This window comes from Centropristis striata, chromosome 1, assembly GCF_030273125.1.
Source record: "Centropristis striata isolate RG_2023a ecotype Rhode Island chromosome 1, C.striata_1.0, whole genome shotgun sequence".
NCBI lineage: Eukaryota > Metazoa > Chordata > Actinopteri > Perciformes > Serranidae > Centropristis > Centropristis striata.
The window spans coordinates 41355264-41378285 of record NC_081517.1 but is presented as its reverse complement, the minus strand read 5'-3'; the positions used below and the strand labels follow the sequence as shown (position 1 = coordinate 41378285).

At 34.5% G+C, this 23022-nt stretch overlaps 1 protein-coding gene across 1 annotated transcript; it reads left to right on the top strand.

Annotated features, from left to right (window-relative positions):
- The first annotated feature begins 1389 nt into the window (after positions 1-1389).
- Positions 1390-17613, top strand: tmem154 (transmembrane protein 154). The gene is made up of 8 exons (XM_059334171.1): positions 1390-1483; positions 2146-2271; positions 4951-5010; positions 7670-7852; positions 8837-8891; positions 11897-11973; positions 12947-12989; positions 16460-17613. Exons 1-7 carry the CDS (start codon positions 1390-1392, stop codon positions 12976-12978), a joined length of 627 nt encoding a protein of 208 aa, XP_059190154.1. The 3' UTR covers positions 12979-12989; positions 16460-17613.
- The last annotated feature ends 5409 nt before the right edge of the window (positions 17614-23022 follow it).

Below are 23022 nucleotides of genomic sequence, written 5' to 3'. Positions count from 1 at the left end.
TTCACCACTTTAAATCTCATAAATCTGTACATTTTTTTCTCGTAGATTTGCTACTTTAATCTCGTCAACTTTTTTACCGTTAATTTGAGATTTTTTTGTCATAAATTCGTAACTTTTTTCTCAAAATATTACCCCCCTCCCCCGGGTCCGTATGTTGTTGTTTTTTTACACATTCTGGCTGTATGTAATATCCTCCAATATTCTCTAGGGTTGAAATTTGGAATTTGCAAGTATTTAAATGAGTGCCCTATTAAGGGTTAAGGATAATGACTGGATGAATTCATATTTTATACAAACCCCTTAAAGATCTGCCAGCTGGACTTTTTCTCTCAGAGGTTGTAGCAGACAAAATTTTAGGACTACAGAGAAGATGCATCTATATATTTTGTCAGGAAGGGGATGAAATAATGCTCCAAGGTGAGGCTATTTTTTTGCGAGGGGAAACACTGACATGGCAGTTTTTTAAAGCGGCTCTCTGACTTCAAGATATCTAAATGAAAATGGGCTCTATGGGGAACCACGACTCTCCTCTTTGCATAATATGTGCTGATAGCGTGCAGTTTAACAGGTGAAAACAATGGAACAAACCTCAGTGGGGGCAACAGAACAGAAGTTGTATCTGTTTTAAAGGGAAGTCATTTTTGCACTCAAAGTGTCCTGATCTACTTCACCTTTTAGTCTGATCTTTCTCACGTATGAATTATTAAATGTTGCCTAATCGCCTGTATGCATTTATGAGACGTGACAACCAGCATATTGGAGGAAGTGGCATACATATTTTTTTTAATACCTGATCTACTGATAACTAAGCGTAAGTAGATTTAAACCACAAACCCCCTCTTGTCGAAACCTGCTTCCATCATGTTTGTGCTGCTCGATGAAGACTGCCGAGACTTTTCAAAGTAGGCCAGCAGCCTTCATCCATAGATAATCATAACAGCATGACCCTCAAATTCATGACCAGTGTTTTACCACAAGGAGTGACTTATAATCCCGCCTGACCTCATATCAGGACACAACAAACAATCAACAAACAAACATGCAGCACATTTATAGCCTTGCTGCTATTTTAAGACAAGGGGACACCCGACCAGCTGAACTCACACACATACAAATTGTTTTGTGTTCAGCTTCCCCCTTGGTAGCTCTGTAGGGCCACATACCTAACAGCAGGAATGTGATTGTACTGCAGCTGAAGAGCCGTCAGGCTTGTGGCGACAAGCACACACAGTCGATTGCATCACATCCGAGTGAGTTATCTGAGTGAGTCTGAGGGTGTGTTTGTGTGAGTCTTTTTTTTTTTCTTTTCCTTCCATTTAGCATGTTTAGTCAGATCAGGAAGTGTGATGCTGTGACAGAAGAGAAGGGAAGCGAGCACACAATGGCACTATGTTTGCGTTTGGGACTGGTAGTATGAGAGGGCCCCGGGCGAAGACCCCTCTGCTGCTGCTGCTGCTGCTGCTGAGCACGCTGACTGGCACAGGTACGACTGGAACATTCGTCTCTTTACTCTCTTAACTCCACTTTCCCCGTCTCCTCCCTGCCTCCTTTTGCTTTTCTGACTCTGTGAGTGTAACTTCTTGACTGGAAGGAATGTTTTATTTATTATTCATACTGGGAAAAGTGTTTTTAATGGGCTAAAAAGCACCATAATTTAAAAGCTTGAGGACCAAATATACTAAAAGTTTAAGCTTTATCTCACTTCAAAGAAACTGAAATTCTCCTAAAGACAAAAAGAAACATGTTTAAATTTGTACCTTACATATTATATAGTCTTATTATTTAAAGAGGAACACATTGGCTGCGCTCTTTTGTTTAAAATGTCTTAAGTTTTCTTGAGAAGGAGGAACTTTCTCTTACAAATCTTTTACAACGTGACGAAACTCTGTCGGGAACAAATTGCTCAACATGTTGAATATCTCCACCTACTCCTCTCTGGCCAGTAGGTACATTTTGCAACAGTTTAGATTTTAGTAGCAACTGCTTAAAATCCTGCACACGGAAGTCTGAAGTTCCTGTGCGATCTGACTGTGACAGTTATTCAGATGTTGTTTTAGGAAACCCTGTAGATATAAAGGCAGTCTTCATCCTCCTGTCGGTTTCACTACCTTTTTCAACCACGTAATGAGAGGTGTTGATTTACAGTGTTGAGCCAATATGAAGATGATGTCCCTGAGACAGAAGAGGAACAGCCAGCTGATCCAGAACCAGAACCAGAACCAGAACCAGAACCAGAAGAACCAGGGGATGGTGATGATACAGACATCTCAGGTGAGATAATAGTACCAGTGGCGGACTAAGGGGGGGGGTTGAAAAAGTGCGCGGCAAAACGAGAGGAAGTGCCTTATTGGCTGTCCTTTACAGGTGCAAAAAATTATTTGGTGCCCTCTAGGGCGCCCCTTCATACAAAAAATTATGATGACGTGCCCTCTAGTGCAAGAAAATTCGATAACGTGCCTTAATGAGAGCCCTTCTAGTGCCCTTTTTCCTGTTTGGTGCCTCCATGGTTGAAAAAGCAAGTGGTGAAGAGTGGTGAAAATGAGAGAAAGTGCCTTATTGGCTGCCGTTTACACATGAAAAAACGTATTGATTGCCCTCTAGGGTTCCCCTTCATACAATAAATGATGATGATGTGCCCTCTAGAGATTCTATAATACGGTATCACCCGACTGTGAATAATGTTATGTGAGATGTTTGCTTTCATTTAGCTCTCAAAGTGCACAAAATAGATGCATTTTATTTAAAAATTTACAAATTTGGGGGGCAAGACCCCCCTAGATGGTTTGGTTTGATACTTTTAATTGTCAGTAGCATATCTTGAATTACTTTGATCTGGATCTCCTTTTAACTTAATGCTAATATTTCATCATACATGATGCATCATAGCTTTTTGCTGCTAATGGGGCCCATGTTATGCAGAATGTGCCCTTTTTATATTTTCGCCCCTGCCCTTCTAACAGTCTGAGTCCGCCACTGAACAGTACATTGTATGTGGACACAGTGAGGATACTTTTCATGGTGTGGGCTAACCAATTGGCTCCTATTTTATTTTATTTTTTAAAGGGGATGCATAATACTAATTTTTCATGTTCATATTTGTATTTTGGGTCTCTGCTATAACATGATAATGTTAAAAAAAGACTCATTCTGTCATTCTGTCTAGGGATATACCCGAAACCGAATATATTATTTATGAAAGCAAAAATAATGCCAAAGAAACACATTTTTATTCTAAATAAGATTAGATAAGATAAGATTAGATAAGATAAGATAGATAGAGACAGAATAATAATATAAAAAATAAGACATATACATACATACTATACACATTATGCACATACGTTTCTTCTATAGAGAGCAGCTGTAACTGAATATGAAAATATAAGCAAATGCAGCATCACATGAATTTAAAATGATTCCCTGCAGCTGAAGGCTTTTAATATACATATTTACTGTTAATTGTTTCTATTTTAAATGCAAAACATTTGACATGTCTAAACATATAAAATACACGATGAGAAAGATATTTTGGTTTTGTGGGTTGTACCCATAGACTGTATGGTTGTACCACAGATTAAGGGCAGAAACAGTGAAGTAGTCAGTTTAAAGTACTTAGATATGAGGATTTTATTGGGACTTGCACAGATAATGCACTTGATATAAACTGAAATGAAAACATCAGAATTTTTGCAGTTATGTTTGCCTGCAGAAGAACTTTATCTTCATCTGAAACAGATAAAAATAAAACAGACACAGGTGGTGGCTGTGTGTGAAACCACTGTTTCCTTTTATGAGGCTAAGTTTGGTAAACTTCTGTTTCTCTGGAAGACTCTGTGGCTTCTCATTCCGGTGAAAACAACAAACAATGAAAAAAAGAGACCAAATTAAATGTGGTGAAGATGTTCCAAAGGCATCTTGGAGTCAGCTGTTGCAATACTTTGCTGAAGTTTATTTCTTTAGTGCATTTTCACATCACATATTGCACCTTATTTGTTTCACGGCACAAACATTTCTATACTGCATATTCATATTTATTCTGCACTGGAATTCTACTCCTTAATACATACTCCTTCTTTAGACACTTTATTTTTATTTTTACATTACATTTTATTGCATTTTATTGTATTTTTATATTTTATTGCTTGAAGTATGCATAATAATAATACATAAATAATAATAGTAATAATAATAATAATAGTAATATATATTTTTTAAAAATATAACGAATATAAGTAAATAGTAAAAATAACAGTAATTACACAAGCAATTTAGTTAATTACTACAGATAAGAAATATGTGGAAAAAAAATAAAAAATAAAGAAAAAAGAGTTGTACCTCTCCTCTTTACATAATGAAATATTCAAGACCCAAACATAAACAAAAAGGGTAAAAAGAAAAAACAAGGAGGATCCAATTAATTCCCACTGCCAGCTTTCATAAGTATGCCGAGGTTGTTCTTTTTATTTAATTGTGTTGTCATTGTCTCTGTGTGTAATGCTGCTGCTACGCTGTAATTTCCCAGCTTGGGATAAATAAAGTATCTATCTATCTATCTATCTATCTATCTATCTATCTATCTATCTATCTATCTATCTATCTATCTATCTATCTATCTATCTATCTATCTATCTATCTATCTATCTATCTATCTATCTATCTATCTATCTATCTATCTATCTATCTATCTATCTTTCATTTGAGCTGATGTCGTCTTGGCTGCACGGCTGCATAAAATGACTGTAAAGGCTTTCTACAAGTTATAACTTGTTGTAAACTCTTTTTGCCAAGGAGTGGAAGCTTTTCAAGCAGCATATTACTGTAGTGCACGTGGTTTGACATGGGAATGAAACAGTCACACAAGGCTCAGGTGTCCTGATACTTTTGTCTGTATGTAATGAATTGACACATTAAAACGGTTAACAGTAAATGTGCCTCTCTCCCTGTTTACAGTGACAACACCGCCGGATGTTGATGATGTCACTTCAGCAGTCCCCCCCCCAGACGGTGACAGTAAGTCCACAACATCTTACAAGTAAAAAATAAAACAGGATTTATGAAAATGCAAGAACACCTGTGACTGATATTGTCTGGCTTGCACGAATGCACACACACAGACACACACACACACACACAGAAACATGATTTAGGAAAACCCCCTGAAATATCTATTTTTGCAAATGAACCCTTCTTTTATTGTTCATTAGTCCTGAGGGTAGTTCATCTCTACCCTCAGGAAGTTATTTCTCAAATGATGCACTGTTTAGTTGTTCAGCATCTACAGTTTTTTTCCGATTGCTAACAAGCAGCGAAAACCCAAGTGATTTTTTTCCCACAGTCAGCAGTACAGACCTCTATGTGGGCCACACTGTGAATAATTCTTCTTCGCTTTCACACAAAATGCATTCAAAGACTCAATTTTTCAAAATCCATTGACTTTTTTCATATTTATATTTCACCACCTGCAAGATACTGAATATTTGTGACTCATTTTTCAGATTTTTTTAGTTTTTTCCCCTCATTTTTTAAAAATGTAATTACTTATCTATTTTAAATGTTTTTTAATTTTTTTATTGTGCTATTCTTCAGTAAATATATATATATATAATATATATATTATATATTATATATTATATATTATATTATATATTATATTATATATAATATATAATATAAAGAAAATCCGAGCAGAGTATTTATTATAAAATGAAAAAACTTCTTTTGTTGCTTTTTTTGCATTATTGCATCCCTGGAATTTCAGGATTTTTTTTCAACATTTTATTTATTAGCTATATTTTTGCATCAAATGCAGATGCCATCATTCATTAAAAAAAAACTTAGCAGAATATTTACAATAAAATAAAAATAATAATTTCAAACACAGCTGATTATAGACAAAAGGGTACAGCTTTGAAATAACCCTTTGTACAGCTTGAACAACTAATTTCACCTCTAGAACTCAAACCACCAAAACACTTCAAGCGTCTCAGAATCAGGTCATTTGACGGGAACACTGGCAGCAGTTCTCGCTCAGAGAGCGTTCATTGTTCCTTCTGACACTCTGAACATAAAAACACAAACAACAGAGAGCTTTAGGGAAATTATTAACTTCATCTTTGACGTGTGAATGATTTTTCACATGAATCAGTTCATTACAGAATAACAATAACACCTTCTCATTTTATTTACTGTATTTAAGAAAATGTACCAAGAATTATTATTTTTTAGATATAGTAATACTTTGGTAATATTTTGAAGAATAAAAAATCTTAAAATTCCAGGGCTGCAATAATACTTACAAAACCCCCTCCCCCCAAAATCAAAGTTGTCCCCTTTTGTTTGTTTGGTAAGCGGGCAAACCTTTTAGCTGAAACTTTAAAAAATTAATTTTATTATAAATACTCTGTATATTTCAATATGTTTAAAGCAGGCATGCACAAAAAATAAATATATGAAAAATATCAAAAATAAGATAAATCAATAAAAATATCTTGTGAATATGGAGCATTTTGCAGGTGATGGAGTGTAAATGAGAAAAGAGTTAATGGATTTTGGTAAATTAGTTATTTTTTAATTAATTTTGGGAGAATGAAATGAAAATTGATTCACAGTTTGGTCCACACAGACTTCTGTTTCTCTGACTGCGTGAAGAGTTTTGACAATCGAAAGAAACTGAAATCTCAGTGGGACTCTCCTTGCTAAATAGAGATTAACCCTTTATCAGGCAAATAACTATATTTGGTAACTTCAGGAAATATTTTGAGAAAAAAGTTATAAATAAAAAAGTTAAATTTACAAGATTAAAGTGGCAAAACTACAAGAAAAAAAAGTCACAGATTTAAGAGATTTAAAGTGGCAAATCTACGCAAAAAAAGTTGCAGATTTACAAGAAAAAAGTGGCAAAAAAGCAACTTTCTTCTCCCAGATTCACCACTTTAACCCTTAATAGGGCACTCATTGAAATACTTGCAAATTCCAAATTTCAACCCTAGAGAATATTGGAGGATATTACATACTGCCAGGATGTGTAAAAAAACATACGAAAATAATATTTTGAGAATTTTTTTTACCAGATTAAAGTGGCAAATCTATGAGGAAAAAAGTAGCATTTTTCCCTCATTTTTCTCGTAAATCTGCGACTTTTTTTTAGCGCAGATTTGCCACTTTAAATCTCTTAAATCTGTGACTTTTTTTCTTGTAGATTTGCCACTTTAATCTCATAAATGTGCAACTTTTTTCTCGAAATATTACCTGAAGTTAACAAATATAGTTCTTTGCCTGATGATGGGTTAAATAAAACCTAATGCAATGTCATGTCCCTTCTTGGCACCATGTAGTGGAGGAGAGGAGTTCAGTGGAATCATCTAATTCTTTCCTGTACTGTTGTTTCCAGTTGAAAGTAAAATCGAGCTAGGAGAGGATCACGGCTCAGGACAGAGCATGCTCCCCCCTGGTGATGGTATGTCAGACCAAACATGGCCTAACATACCAGCACAGCACTGATTACTGTCTAGATTACAGTTAACATAAAGATAAGTCACTTCTCGTATAAATTATTAGACTTAATAACAGGACAGTAAGAGCACAACTGCAGCAGCAGGACACATTTATTAAACAAATTACACATTTATTGTATAAAAGAAACAAAATAACTGGCGCTATTCTTCTCCAGTTTCAGTATCCACATTAGGCCCAGAGTTTACAGGTACATATCCAACCGAATTACCCGTAGAGGACGAGGGTTTGAGCTTCATCATCATCGTGATCCCTGTGGTCCTGGTGGTCGTGATCATCGGCATGATAGTTTGTGGTATTTTCATCAACCGAAGGTGGAACCAGAAAGTGAGAAATCAAGGTATGTGCACCAGGAGAGGGGACACTTTTAACCGTCGGTTCACCCAAATCACAACAACAAACATCATTTCCCACTTACCCACTGGTGGCAACTGCAGGTTTTCAGATTTTTATTTATTGAAAACTTCAGGGCAGGCACACATGGATCAGTAGATGAGTTTGGATAAGTTTCAATGCCCTGTTCCAGACAGGTTCATCTACAACTGTAAATACCTCTATACATGGAGAGGTCAAGAGAGGAAATATTAAGTAAAAAAAAAAACCTTATAATAATAATAGTAAAAAAAATAAATAAAATAATAATAATAATAATAATAATAATAATAAATAGATAGCTAGATAGATGAAAAATAAAAATTAATTATTTAGTATAAATAAAATTAAATAAAGGAGATACAAAAATTGATATTGATTTTTTTTCATCAGTAGGAAGTATTCTATAAATAAATGAAAAATATTTAACTTTTCTTTACATTACAAATGCATCTCAAGACATTATTATTATTATTGTTATTATTATTATTATTATTATTAGTAGTAGTAGTAGTAGTAGTAGTAGTCGTAGCAGTATTATGGGTATTATTAGTATAATCATTATTTATTATTTTATTTCTTCTGTTAGAGTAAAATATAGTGGCAGCTGTCCACAATGAAATTCTACTTTTAAACAAGACATTTTCTACTAATGTCATAAAATGTGTCAAATTAAAGTGTCTCAATCACAAGACTTAAATAATTACTAAAATGATCTGTATCAAGGTTAAATGGGAATCATTGTTTTGTAGTTTTTAAGGAACTGACAGTAAGTCTTACCTCATAGTTATGATTGCATTGATATTGTTAAAAAAAACCCTCAGCTAATTACCATTGTTTGTTGAAAATAACGTAATAATTCATTTCATGTCTGGATCTTTTAAGTTTAAAGATTGCTCTATTTGATATTAAATCATAATAAAGCTGACTGAACTGTGTTCTCTTCTCACAGAGCTGAGAAAAGAGGATCCTTATCTGGACGGGTCCAGTACAGAGAAGGTGCCAATGTAAGTGTTGAAAATGTAACTCTCACTTCTTCACTGCAGCTGCTGATTTCAAGGTCTGCTGGCAGCTGTGTGAAATGCAAGATTTTCTTAATCTTAATGTCAAATGCTGAGACAGAAACTACCTTTCTGTGTCATTTCCTGTTTGATCTCTGTGCAAAAGAGGTTTGACTTTCATGTGCATATCAGTGTTAGACTTAATTTAAAGTAGGACCTTTGTGGTTCTTTCTTCACTGATGGAAAATCTGTCATAAGATTATAAGAATAAGATTGTTGTTATGTGTGTAGGTGCGCAGAGATGCAGGAAGCTAAACAAACACCTTCAATAAAGGTTAACCCATAAGAACCCAGACGCAGTTATCCTTTTAGGAAAATTATGGGGGATATACCACAGACCAAGTAGACCACATGAAACACATTTATGATGTTTTAAAAAAAAAAAATTCTACCCCTAAATGTCAAAGATTTGTGATGTGACATATACATTACAATGGCCGTTTATGGTATTTATTTTTATAATATTTGTTATTGTAAAATTTAAAAAAACTAGACACATTTTCTGCTTACAGAAGCACAAATTTGCCTTTTTGTTTGCATCTGCATAACATTTATCAAAATTGTGACTTTAATTTGTTCAGGAAATTTGGTCAGAACAAGTTAAATGCAATAAAGGACATCCTATTAATGGATTAGAATTGTTAAATGGGTTTAAATTTAGCCTTGTAACAAAAAATAAGCTTTTTGAAATTCGCTACTTTTTCACATTTCTGTTTCCAGTCACAGCCATATTTTGGAGAAGTCACTTCCTGTCACAGTCACATGACTGTCACCACACCAGGGAGTTGAGTATACGTCACTTAGGGATTTAATGAGTTAAGGTGAAGCATAAAGCTGAATATGGGAGATTCTAGAAGATTTAAAGTGTTTGTTACACGGGTGTCACCATGGATTCTTATGGGTTAAAGACAGTAATTATCCTTTGAAGTCTTTATTGGAACCTGTGAAAATATTGGAAAAGGCTTTTTTTTTACACTTTTAAAATGACACAGAGAACAAAGCGGCCAATCAGAATCAAAACGATAGCTGCTGGTGTGTGTGTGAGTGTTGGATGATGTTGCAGTGACCTCTGCAGGACATTCTGACACCTTTGTCTGTCAGTAAAGCAGAAGAGTAACTGAACATTCATGAGTAAACATGTAATAAGTTATGCATTGTTTAGGCCACGTCCTCCATTGCAGGAAATGCTTCAGTGGCGGTTCTAGACCAATTTTACTGTAGGGGCCAGTGTTTAATCAGAGGGGCACATTAAAAATCGTCAAAAATGATATTTAAGCATTCGAAACCTTTATTTTAGCTAAAAGTCTCATATTTGGAAGAACTTCATTGATTGAAGCAATGAGACTTACCAACATTAACAGTTATTTTTGTACGACAATGACATTTCTCATTTTTGTGCACAATGACTTTTTTTTATTTTGAAAGTGCAGTACAGTGAGAATGATCTTTATATTTAGCTTTTATTGCACAATTAAACTATTATACAATGTACACATTATGGGTTCCTTTTGTGTACAATGAGATATTGTTTGAACAATAAGTAAGAATTGTTCCGTCGTTCATTGTTATAAATTGATCATTTTATTATTAATTTGACACAGGGGCCACAGCAGGGGCCAAGGGCTTCTTCACAAGGGCAGTGGCCCCTGGAGGCCCCTGTGTAGAACCGCCACTGAAATGCTTCACAAAGGAGATAACGGCTCAAACTCTTACAAAGTCTAAAACTCCCAGCCTGCTCATCAACACTGAAAAAAATGAGTATCTGAAAAATCCTCACTATGAAAGGATTTTGACAATTGTTAGTTTGTTTTCAGTCACCTAAAAAAACACTGTTTGGCTGAGATCAATCACAAGAAAAGCTGTTTTGAAAAGGTGTTTGTTCTAAAATACCTGCGTATGTGTGGACTAGGCCTTAAACACACACACATTCAATGTTACATTATTATATATTAATATATAATATTTAGTACTTTGCACTAAGGCATGCTATTTATTATTGCACTTTTGTACTCTGGTCCTGAGAACACAGTTTAATTCCTCTGTATGCAATCTTTACATATGGCTGGTATGACAATTTTAAAACTTGAAACTTGAAGATTACACACTATTAACCCTTTATCAGGCAAAGAACTATATTTGGTAACTTCAGGTAATATTTCGAGAGAAAAAGTTGCAAATTTACTAGATTAAAGTGGCAAATCTACAAGAAAAAAGTCGCAGATTTACGAGAAAAAAGTGGGGAAAAAGCAACCTTTTTCTCCCAGATTCATCACTTTAATGAGATTCCATGAATAATGCAATAAACATGTACACATAGTCCACAAAAATATAAGTAAAGAGCAGTGGTGAAAAAAGTATTCAGATCCCATACTTAAGTAAAAGTACTAATACCACACTATGAAATTACTCCACTACAAGTAAAAGTCCTGCATTCAAAACTTACTGAAATAAAAGTACAAAAGTATCAGCATCAAAATGTACTTAAAGTATCAAAAGTAAAAGTATTCGTTATGCAGAATGACACACTCAGATTATTATAAATATTCCAAATATATTATTAGATTATTATTATTGATGCATTTATGTAAGCAGTGTTTTATTGTCGTCAATGTAGGGCTCATTTTAACTAATTGATGAAACCTTTTATGAGGTTTGATTTAAAAAAGAAGGAGTAGAAGTAAAAAGTTACATAAAATGGAAATAGTCAAGTAAAATTCAACTACCTCAAAATTGTACTTAAGTACAGTACTTGAGTAAATGTACTTAGTTACATTCCACTACTGATAAAGAGTAAAACACATACTAAATAAACTCAGCAGTGTTGTTTTAGCATATTAGTTAGTTCATAAAAGATGTTAAACTGAAACCAGCTGCTGATGTCAGAAACATCAAAGTTAGTTTGTTCATGTGGTTTATGTGTCTTATTTTATTAACATTTCCATTTGTTCCAGGCCGATGTTTGAAGAAGACGTGCCCTCTGTGCTGGAGCTGGAAATGGAAGAGTTGGACCAGTGGATGAAAAATGATGGTAGGTGTCTTCAAATAAATAATATGAAAACATAGTATGAGGTGATAAAAGGATACGTGTAAAGACATGTGTCACTCATTTAAAAAAAAAAGAAAAACAGTTGTGAGCAGCTGGGGTTTGCTGCTTTACTTTTAATCATTTCAGTTTGTTTTTATTTCTAGGTTAATTTGATTAGTTTTTTGAGTAAAATCATAAATAAATAAAAAAAACATTAACCTATAAATAATTATATATAACCATTAATTAACAAGTAATAAGGCCCTTGTAAGTCCTTACAAGATGCTTATTAACATTATTGTGTGTTAATAAGCTTATATAAGTGTTAATAATTTATAAGCATAATAATAATAATGAGCATTACAAACACCCATGACCCACCCATTATGTCTTTGCCTTTATTAATCTTATTTTGTTTGCTTATTGATATTAAAATATACTTTATTGCTCATCTATTATAAGTTAACTATAAGTTAACTATGTTTTTTGCAACTACCGGATCTAAAGCGAGAACAATGCCTTATTACTTGTTAATTAATGGTTATTAAGGACCTTGTTATAAAGCATTACCATATTTTTTATAGAACAAGCTACCCAGCAGTTTATAAATTAATTAAAATGAACTCCACTCAACTTTTACAAGTGATCCAATAATCTAATAATAAATTCTAAAATGGGACCATTTAGCATAATGAGTACTTTTACTTCAGTCACATTTTGTTTGAATGCAAGACTTTTACTAGTAACTGAGTATTTCTACAAAGTGGTACTGCTAATTTTAAAGTTAAATTAGTAAAAGATCTGAGTGCTTTTGTTCCACCACATCTGGAGAGTATCCAGCAGAGGTCACTGTTGCTCTGATTGTAAAGACTTGTCTGGTGTCAGTTTATTACAAACACTGTATATTTCTTAGTCTAGGCGTTTAGTGAATATATATGTCTAATCTTCTGTTGTTCTTTGTTTTGTTTTTTTCTAGTACAACCTGCAGATGACTCTAAACTTGCATGAATCTGTTAAAGGTGAGCTAACACTTATTAAATGTTCAGTGAACACATTTTATTTTATTCTTCTCATTCACCCCTCACGATCAGAGAGGCATTAATAAAAGAAGCCTCGCCTTTAAAAAACCCCCAAAAAACTCACTTATTAGCCATGGTGGAAATAGTATTCAGATCCTTACTTAAGTAAAAAGTACCAGCATCAAAATGTACTTAAAGTATAAAAAGTTAAAGTACTCATTATGCAGATTGTATGGCTTATTTTAACTACTTAATATACTGTTATGAGATTTAATTAAAAAAAAAAGTCTTATTATTTTAAATTGATCATGTATTTATGTTAAATCTCGACCTGAAAAGTAACTAAAGCTGTCAGCTAAATGTAATGGAGTTAGAAGTACAATATTTTCCTCTAAATGTTTGGTGGAGAAATATAAAGTTACATAAATGGAAATACTCAAGTTATGTACAAGTACCTCAAAATTTGTACTTAAGTACAGTACTTGAGTAAAAGTACTTAGTTACATTCCACCACTGCTTATTAGTCATAATATTCCTGGAGATATGTGATGTCTCTAACTACTCAACTCAAAATTCCTGGTTTTAGACATCTAAATAAACATAAATGCATAAAATAAAACATCTTAGCTTATCTCTCTAAATAAAAATATTTCTTCTTCTGCTCTTCCTTGAACCCTGAGAGTTAATTAACGCTGATGACTAAATCATAGCAGTTGCTGTGTAGCAGCCAGTAGCAATGTGTCAAAGCCTGAGCAATTATTTATTAAGCAGCGCTCCTGCAGGTGTGAATATAACCTGCTTCTAATGAACAATCTCATTATGAATACACTGAGAACAATAGCGCGGACGTCTATCTTGCAAAGTAATGGGGACACAATGCAGCTCATCAGTGGGCGGCTTCCACAGAGTTTAATTTCCCCTGCCAGCCTGTGTTTGTTGTGATGCACCAGCTGGTTTCACTGCAGCTTCAACTGATGAACTGTGACCCTTTCATCATTACACATGGTGCTGTTTGAAAGCACAAACACTCAGAACACCTGCTAGTGATTACACCAGGCATGCATGGGAGTGTGGCGCAACTTAACCCCGGGATAGCCTCGTCTACTGGGAAGGCGAGGTCAAGGTCCACTTCACTAACTGTTGACCAACATCATTTACTCACGGCTTTTTCCCAGGATTTTATTTCTAAAGCTGTGCAAGGGTCGGAGGCTACTTTCATTCACTGCGGAGGCACTCTGTACACATTAGGATTACACAAGAGATCCCAGAACAAAAGTAGATGTGATGTTCCTGCTGCTGTGGTTGCACACTGCAGTGGCTCTGCCCTGTTTGTCAGACCTGTGAAATTCCACAGTAACTTGGAGCAAATTAAAGAAAGAAAGCGTTTAAAATGCTTCAGATGCAAGTTTCAAAACCTGCTAATGAGTGTGCACACTTCAGGCAGAAACTTGTTTTTTTTCATGCATTAGTCAATTTTGAGGTATGGCGCAATTTTTCTCCCATAACATGTCTTCTTTCAGAATAATGGAAAGAAAACACCCAAAACATTTAGGTGTATATTTTACTCATTTTGTAGTGTCCCCTCTACTATGTGTTTTAGATGTTCTATATTGTTGTTGCTATAAATTAGAGTCAATATTTTATCTTTTAATAGTCATTTCCATTAAGAACGTATGAAATCTTTGAAGAAGTTTTTTCTTTCTTTTCTTTTTTTTACATTCCCCAAACTTTTCACATTTATTCCTTAATATACTCTGAAGGTTTAAACAGAGGGGTTTGTCTATATATCATTCATACCCTGAATTATACAACATTTTGTACCAAAAACATGACACATTTTTTTTTTAATGGCTTTTGACAGTATTTTCTGATTTTTTAAATGATAAAAGGAGATATCCCAAATTTATTCTGTAAAAAAACTTTGAATCTAATATATCAACAAAATAAAATTATAACTATAAATTTGCTTTATACAATGTTCAGATTTATGTCCTGGAAATATATGCAAATGTGTGCATATTTAACGAGTAAACACCTTATTTGCATATCTAAACATAAAATGTCAGAAAACATCCAATGCAAAATGATTTTGTCTTCATGTAAATAACAAACTGTGGAAGTTTCATGGTGAAGTTTTTTGTTTTAAAAAATCCAAATGCCAGGAAATGAACAAAATAGCACTATAATACACATTCTAACACTGTATGGGACTAAATTAAAGGTCCCATATTGTAAAGAAAAAAGAAAAGAAAAAGGTGAGATTTCCATGTCCATGTTTTTGGCTATAAATCAGGTGTACGTGCTGTATAAATATTGTATTTAATATTTAAGTATTTAATCCATGGCGTGTCCAAACAGGAGTGGCATAAGTATGTGCATGCACACACACACGTCAGACCAACATAAATCTACCATTTCTGTCTCCACTACTAATTTCTAATTCAACCCTGAGAGAGTCAGTGCCTGAGAAGAAATAATAAACCTCATGCAAGAACATTTTACTATTCTAATCTTAACTTTCTCTCACTTTATTATTTGTAATTGTTTCAAAGTAAGGAAAAATACAATACATTAGTGGAAAAACTGCACATGACTCCTACAACAGGTCTGGATGACTCCCACATTGTTTTTGTGCCTCAGAGAAAATTAAAAAAATGAGGAAATGAATCAGAAAGCTCTCCTAAATCACTCGTATGAGCCACATAAGAACAAATCTGTTTGTACGAGTGGTTCTTGCATGAGGGCCAGTGTGTTTTTGAACATAAAAAATAAAAAAACATGCTCTAGTAGAAACCCAAATTACAAATATGGACCTAAAATGAGCACAATATGTCCCCCTTTCAATATGGTCTCACAGGAATCCATGGAAATAATTAACTCAAAATCTGTGGAATAGCCACAGAATCACTCAAATTTCCGTGAAACTGACACGGATTTCGCTACAATGCAAGTTAATGACAGTCATATCCCGTGGCTATTCCAACATACAAAGTGATTATGTACATTCACTGAGTGAATATTTAGAAAATAAAACATATATTTCTCACTAGAAATGTGATCAAAATCCATTTTTATGCAGAAACTAAGTCAAAATATTGATTTTTTCACTAAAAATGAGAGAACTGTCCGCCATGTTTTTTGTTCTGACCGCCGGGACCTTGAAAGTCACGTGACTTGGAACAAACCAATAGGAACAAATATCCATGGAATAGCCACGGGATATGACATTAACTGTCATTGTAGCGAAATCCGTGTCAGTTTCACGGAAATTTGAGGATTTGAGCCACGGATTTTGAGTTAAGCGAATCCGTGGCTATTTCATGGATTCCTGTGAGACCAGGTTCGCCCCTTAAGTCAAAAGTCTGAATGAACTGTATGACTGTGACCTTCAGCACCTCTCACATCACCAGAGTTGATAGATGACAGAGGACTGACCTCTCTGTGTCTCCTCTCTCTCATGGTTTCTGCAGGTTAACAAAGGACACACAGTCACCGAAGCATTGATGCCAACTTGGATGTTTTGACCTTTCTACAATAATCCAGCAACATGTGTGACCACAGGATCCAGTCTGACTGCCAGGAAACAGCATCACATCACTTACAGGACACTTTACTAACATTTCTTTCATATTTACAGTAAAATAATCACGCTCAATCACAAGCTTTGTTGCTGCTGAGAGTCTTCAGAGGATGGCAATGTGCAACTACTGGACTTTAACTTGTTAAATAGAGCTTTGATCAGCGTTGTGCCTGTCATGTATCGCTGCTGTCATGCTTTGTCCATGGATGGATTTTTGAGCATTTTTCTCCTTCAACGACGCCTACGTACAGAAACACAAAAAGACAATTTTCTGTGTCTCTGTGTAGTCGTTTTAAGTTTCTTTATGTTTCTTTTCTGACAATAATTTACCATTTCTGTCTCCGCTACTCCTATTTACTTCAACTCTGAGAGTCTTTTTTCTCAGACACTGCGTGAGAAAAATACTGCAAAACAATTACATAGAGACTACATGTGTCTCTATTTGGTTGTTTTATGTTTCCTTTATGATGCAAAAGAGACTCGCAATTACAATCAAAAGTGGCAAAGCAACCACAAAGAGACGCACAAGAGACCAATAATATGTAAAGAATGTCTATAAAAGGAGAAAAACTGCCACAAAGAGACAACTAAAACAGCTACAAGACACAGAATGACAACAAAGAGACTTACAATGACTATGAAAAGTGTCAAAACAACCAAAAAAAGACATAAAATGACCACAAAGAGAGTCATGATGGCTGAAAAATTTGTAAAATGACCACAGAGGCACACAAAACAACTACATAGAGTCTCACAATGACAACAAAAAGTAGCACAACAACCCTAAAGAGACATAAAATGACCTCAAAGAGATACTAAATTAACAGACATAGAATGACCATAAAGATACTTACAATGACAAAAAAGGGGCAAAACAACCAGAAAGAGACATAAAATGTCCAAAAGGAGACACAGAACAACCACAAGAGACTTGGAGCAACTACAAGAGACTCAAAATGACTACAAATAGACACAAAGCAACCAAAAAGAGACACAGGATGACCACAAAGAGACTCACAATGACTACAAAAATTAGTAAAACAACCAAAAGGAGACATAAAATGACCACAGAGACACACAATGACTAGAGACTCAAAATTACTACAAAGAGACTCAAATGACCACAAAGAGACACAAAATGACACCAAAGAGACTCAAAATGACCACAAAGAGACTCAAAATTACAGCAAAGAGACTCAAAATTACTACAAAGAGACACAAAATGACCACAAAGAGACTCAAAATTACAGCAAAGAGACTCAAAATGACCACAAAGAGACTCAAAATTACCACAAAGACACTCAAAATGACCACAAAGAGACTCAAAATGACACCAAAGAGACTCAAAATGACCACAAAGAGACTCAAAATGACACCAAAGAGACTCAAAATTACCACAAAGAGACACAAAATTACTACAAAGAGACTCAAAATGACCACAAAGAGACTCAAAATGACCACAAAGAGACTCAAAATTACTACAAAGAGACACAAAATGACCACAAAGAGACTCAAAATGACCACAAAGAGACTCAAAATGACCACAAAGAGAAACAAAGCAACCAAATAGAGACAACCAAAAATGATTACACAAAACAAGTCTAAAAAAGATGCCAAACAACTATAAAGTCTGATGAGATGTCGGGCATTGTGCATGTCTGTGCCCGGGGGGCCCTTTGACTCATAATCCACTCATGGCTTTGTCACTTCTGATTGTATTGTTGGACTGTCGAGCTGTAATCGGTTATAATTCAGGTAAATGTACACTCAATTAATCAGACAGAGTGAAAAGTATTACGTTACAAAAACACTGTGCTGTAGCTGCCAAACACTCCTTCTTCCTGCAGAATCACTGTTAGAGAGTGTGTGGTCATCTTTTCTCTCCTCCGCCCCTCACAGATATGAGTGCTCATAGTTTCTGCTGATGGCGTCCCTGCAGCTCAAAGCCTCTTTGTTGTGTTACAGTGTGTGACTCCCTCCAGCTGCAGGTTTTAATGGGGAAATATCCTGTTGAAGATTGCAGGCATGCATGACAGAGGAGGCCACTCCTTTTCATGCCTGTGCAGAGCTGCTGCTGCTGGTTGTGAAGAAAGTGTTTTTTTATTCAGAGACTGAAATCGCAAAGTGTGAAATCAGTTGAACTCTATTTCTGTGTCTTTTGATAAATTATTACCAGTTGCTGAAACAGCTTTCTAAAAGCCGCTGCTGATAAGATTTTCATCTCACCACGGAGCAGATAATAACTCTGACTGAATTCGTTATGTCTACAGATGCTGTTCTGATGTTTTGTTTCCAGTTTTTGGTACTTAAAAGTGTTGAATCTAAGCAGTCGCGACACTGATCTTAATGTGAGTGTAACTTTCTAAACATGTCAGTCAGTATTTTTTGCAGCATCTTGCACTGTAAATATGAAAACACGGTTTACCGAAAGATATTATTTTCAAAGAATGCCCTCTGTAAATATTTCATATGAGGCTGCCATATTGTTGTTTTGCTGATGAAGCTTTGAATAAAATTTCAATAGATAAAATCTCTTGTTGGCTGTGTCACTTTAAAGTTCTGTGCAGCTTCCTGCTTCCTTTGGTGATCCTCTGACTTTTCCTTGTGCGCCACCACTTGGTTGACATTTACAGTTTAGAATGAAATGTCTCGACAACTGTTGGATGGATTGCCAAGAACTTTTACACTGCCAACGTAACTACCTCATCTTTTCCTAATCCTAACCCTTTACTTCCCACAAAATGTGCCAAGTATGTTCCCCAAATTCATCAGAATATCAGCAGAAACACGCCTCTCACTTCAGTCCGACTGTAATCGAATCATTTTCAGCAAAATGCAGAACAACTTGGCTTGAGTCTGTAGAATCTCTACAGCGAGAAACAGCACGATGGGCAGTTTGTTGTCACGTATTGTACACATACTGCTGCTACCGTCTCCTCCCACTTTGTGCAGCAATGCTGGATTGCAATGCAAATGAGCGGCAATAGTTGCAGAATCAGTATGAATGTCCTAAGGTGAAATGCCTGCAGAGCTTATTGCTGCACTTTAGTGGCTATTTTGCAGAAACACAGTATGAAAACAGGACTTACTTTGTGACAGAACAGACTTTGGATCAGAATAAGGCTTATAATGAAGTTAGTTTTCAATCGAAAATAAAATTGACAATAAACGCAGGTTTTTGTAAAGATCAAGAGGCAAAAATAAAGGAAAGAAATACAAAAAAAAAACCCAACTGTGTATACAATACATAGAGAAAGATGAAAACATGAATGTGACAGTAATTTCTTTTACAGTTGCATCAGACTTTTTCATATAATTTTAATTTTGTTATCAAATATAATATAATGTGTAATGCGATATTTAGTATAATTTGGGTATATTTAAATATATTCAATATATTTCCACATCTTGTATGAATTCACTAGCCACTTTATTGGATACACCTGTTCAACTGCTCGTTAATGCAAATATATCGAGTCAGCTCACCACATGGCAGCAACTCAATGCATTTAGTATGTAGACATAATGAAGAAGAGCTGCTAAAGTTCAAACTGAGCATCAGAAAAGTAATTTAAGTGACTTTGAACGTGGCATGGTTGTTGGTGCCAGACAGGCTGCTCTGAGTGTTTCACAAACTGCTGATCTACTGGGATTTTCATGCAAAACCATCTGGGTTTACAGAGAATGGTACTAAAAAGAAAAAAATATCCAGTGAGCCTTCACTGTAAAAAAAGATAAACAATAGCTACTCAATAAAATGTAGGCAACAGATTACATGCAATATTATTAATTCAATCTAACTAAGTTACAAGTTGAGTTAATAACAACTTAACAGGAAGTGCCTGTCAATTAAAAACGGACTAATTCTATTGTGTTAGAAATATTCAAAATTCTCTTGATTTAGAATTACATACACATAAAGATTACATTTAATGTGATCAAAATAAGTAGATTCTATCTCAAACATTTTATATTAAAGTTACTTAAACAACTGCCTCAAAATCAAGGATGCATTCATATTTAATACATTTTATCAAATATATTAAGTAAAATTAAATGACTACAGAATAATTTATTAAAGTGTTGATGCCCTGTTGATACCAGAGGTCAGAGGAAAATTCACACAGAAAAAGTCACACACTGAGGGACAGCGAGTGACACACAGCTGTTGGTTGTTTTGTTTTTGTTTTTATTTTTTATTTGATTTTTTCTTCTTTTTTTGCTGGGACAGTTAAATTGTATAAATTATATACTGACTGTAATTCAATGATTGTAAATATTGCTTTCTTTTATTGTTATTAGTTTTTCTTTTCTTTTAGAATGAATAACAGAATTATAATAATTTATTGTAAATATTGCTTTCCTTATCTTGTTTTCTTTTTTTCTGATGCTTGCTTTGGCAATATATACATTGTTACGTCATGCCAATAAAGCCAATTGAATTGAATTGGAAAATGGCCAGACTCAGTGGCGGTTCTACACAGGGGCCTACAGGGGCCACTGCCCCTGTAAAGAAGCCTTTGGCCCCTGCTGTGGCCCCTGTGTCAAATTAATAATAAAATGATCAATTTATCACAATGAACAATGAAACAATTCTAACCTTTTTTTTGTTCAAACAATATCTCATTGTACACAAAAGAAACCCAGAATGTGTACATTGTATAATAGTTTAACTCTATGGAGTCTTATGGGGCTATTTTGTCAATTTTTGAATCTTTTTCATGTCTTTTCATGTCTTTGTAAGTCATTTTGTGTCTTTTTTGGACATTTGTGTCTTTTTTGTGTCTTTTTTTTGTGGTAATTTTGTGTCTGTTGTTGTGTCATTTTTAGTAATTTTTTTTTTTTTTTTTTTGTCTTTTTTGGTCATTTTGTGTCTTTTTTTGTCATTGGTGTCATTTATGTTTCTTTTTTTGTGTCTGTTTTAGTTATTTTGTGTCTTTTTTTTGGTCATTTTGTGTCTTTTTTGGTCATTTTGTGTCTTTTTCAAGACATTGAAAGATTTTGAATGCTTAAATATCATCTTTGCCATTCTTTCATGTGCTAATGTGCCCCTCTGATTAAACACTGGCCCCTCATTGGCCCCCACAGTAAAATTGGTCTAGAACCGCCACTGGCCAGACTGGTTCGAGATAGAAAGGTAACAGTAACTCAACTCGTTACAACCAAGGTATACAGCAGTAGAAGACCAAACCGCCACTTTATTAGCCAGCAAGGTGTACCTAATAAAGTGGCCATTAAGTGTAAACATCAGATCCTGAAGCCTGACCTTGGGGCAGGGGCAGGCGGGTTTTATATAAGTGTTTCTGTCACAGTATACTCTCTGTTTCACAGTCTGTGTCCACTGCTGTGAATCCACTGATGAGTCCTCTTTAAGCTCTGTGTGCCTGATGGAATTCAAACCAGTGGAAGGTCTGAGGGAGCAAGGGCAGACAATCCATGCAAACCAATGAATACAAATGAGAAATGAGCCTCTCACTCCATTTTCTCTCCTCTTTTCTCTCCGCCTTTCATCATTAGATTTCCAGACAGCCGTTCTGTCTGTCACCTCGCTGCTGTCTGTCTGCTCAGTCGCTGCTGACTCAACATTGACATTTTCAGAAGGAAATGCTGAGTTTCTGTTTACACAGGTATACCAAAGCCTATTGCATCTGTTTGTTCATGTCTTTTATCAACACAAACATAATATCTGTTTCAAATTTGAGAAAAAACAAACACCATCTTTTCAGTTTTTTATATTTTCACATCTTGATTGTTGCAACACACTGTGAAAAAAGATAAACGATAGCTACTCAATAAAATTGAGGCAACAGATTGCACGCAATATTATTAATTCAATCTAACTACGTTACAAGTTGAGTTAATAACAACTTAACAGGAAGTGCCTGTCAATTAAAAGCAAATTCTATTGTGTTGGATTCAATCATAATTCTCTTGATTTAGAATTACATACACATAAAGATTATATTTAATGTGATCAAAATAAGTAGATTCTATCTCAAACATTTTTATCTTCCTACCCCCTTTCGAGCTTGCAGAAAGTGTCTGTTTTTTCAATTTTTTTGCTTTTTTGTTTTGTTTTTTATTTATTCATCTATTAATATTTAAACTTGTTTTTTTATTGCTTGCATGTTCGAAATAAAGGCAATCAATCAATCAATCAATCAATATAAAATTTACTTAAACAACTGCCTCAAAATCAAGGACGCATTTATATTTAATACATTTTATCAAATATATTAAGTAAAATGAAATGACTACAGAATAATTTATTACAGTGTATACCAAAGCCTATTGCATTAGGCTTTGGTATACACTGTAATAAATTATTCTGTTTGTTCATGTTTTTATCAACTCAAACATAATATCTGTTTCAAATTTGAGAAAAAAACAAACACCATCTTCAGTTTTTTATATTTTCACATCTTGATTGTTGCTACAGCCTCTTCACTTGTC

Coding starts and splice junctions, on each gene's coding strand:
- tmem154 (XM_059334171.1), top strand. CDS start 1,390: ATGTTTGCGTTTGGGACTGGTAGTATGAGAGGGCCCCGGGCGAAGACC. Junction 1,484..2,145: donor GAGCACGCTGACTGGCACAG/GTACGACTGGAA, acceptor GTTGATTTACAG/TGTTGAGCCAATATGAAGAT. Junction 11,974..12,946: donor CCAGTGGATGAAAAATGATG/GTAGGTGTCTTC, acceptor GTTTTTTTCTAG/TACAACCTGCAGATGACTCT.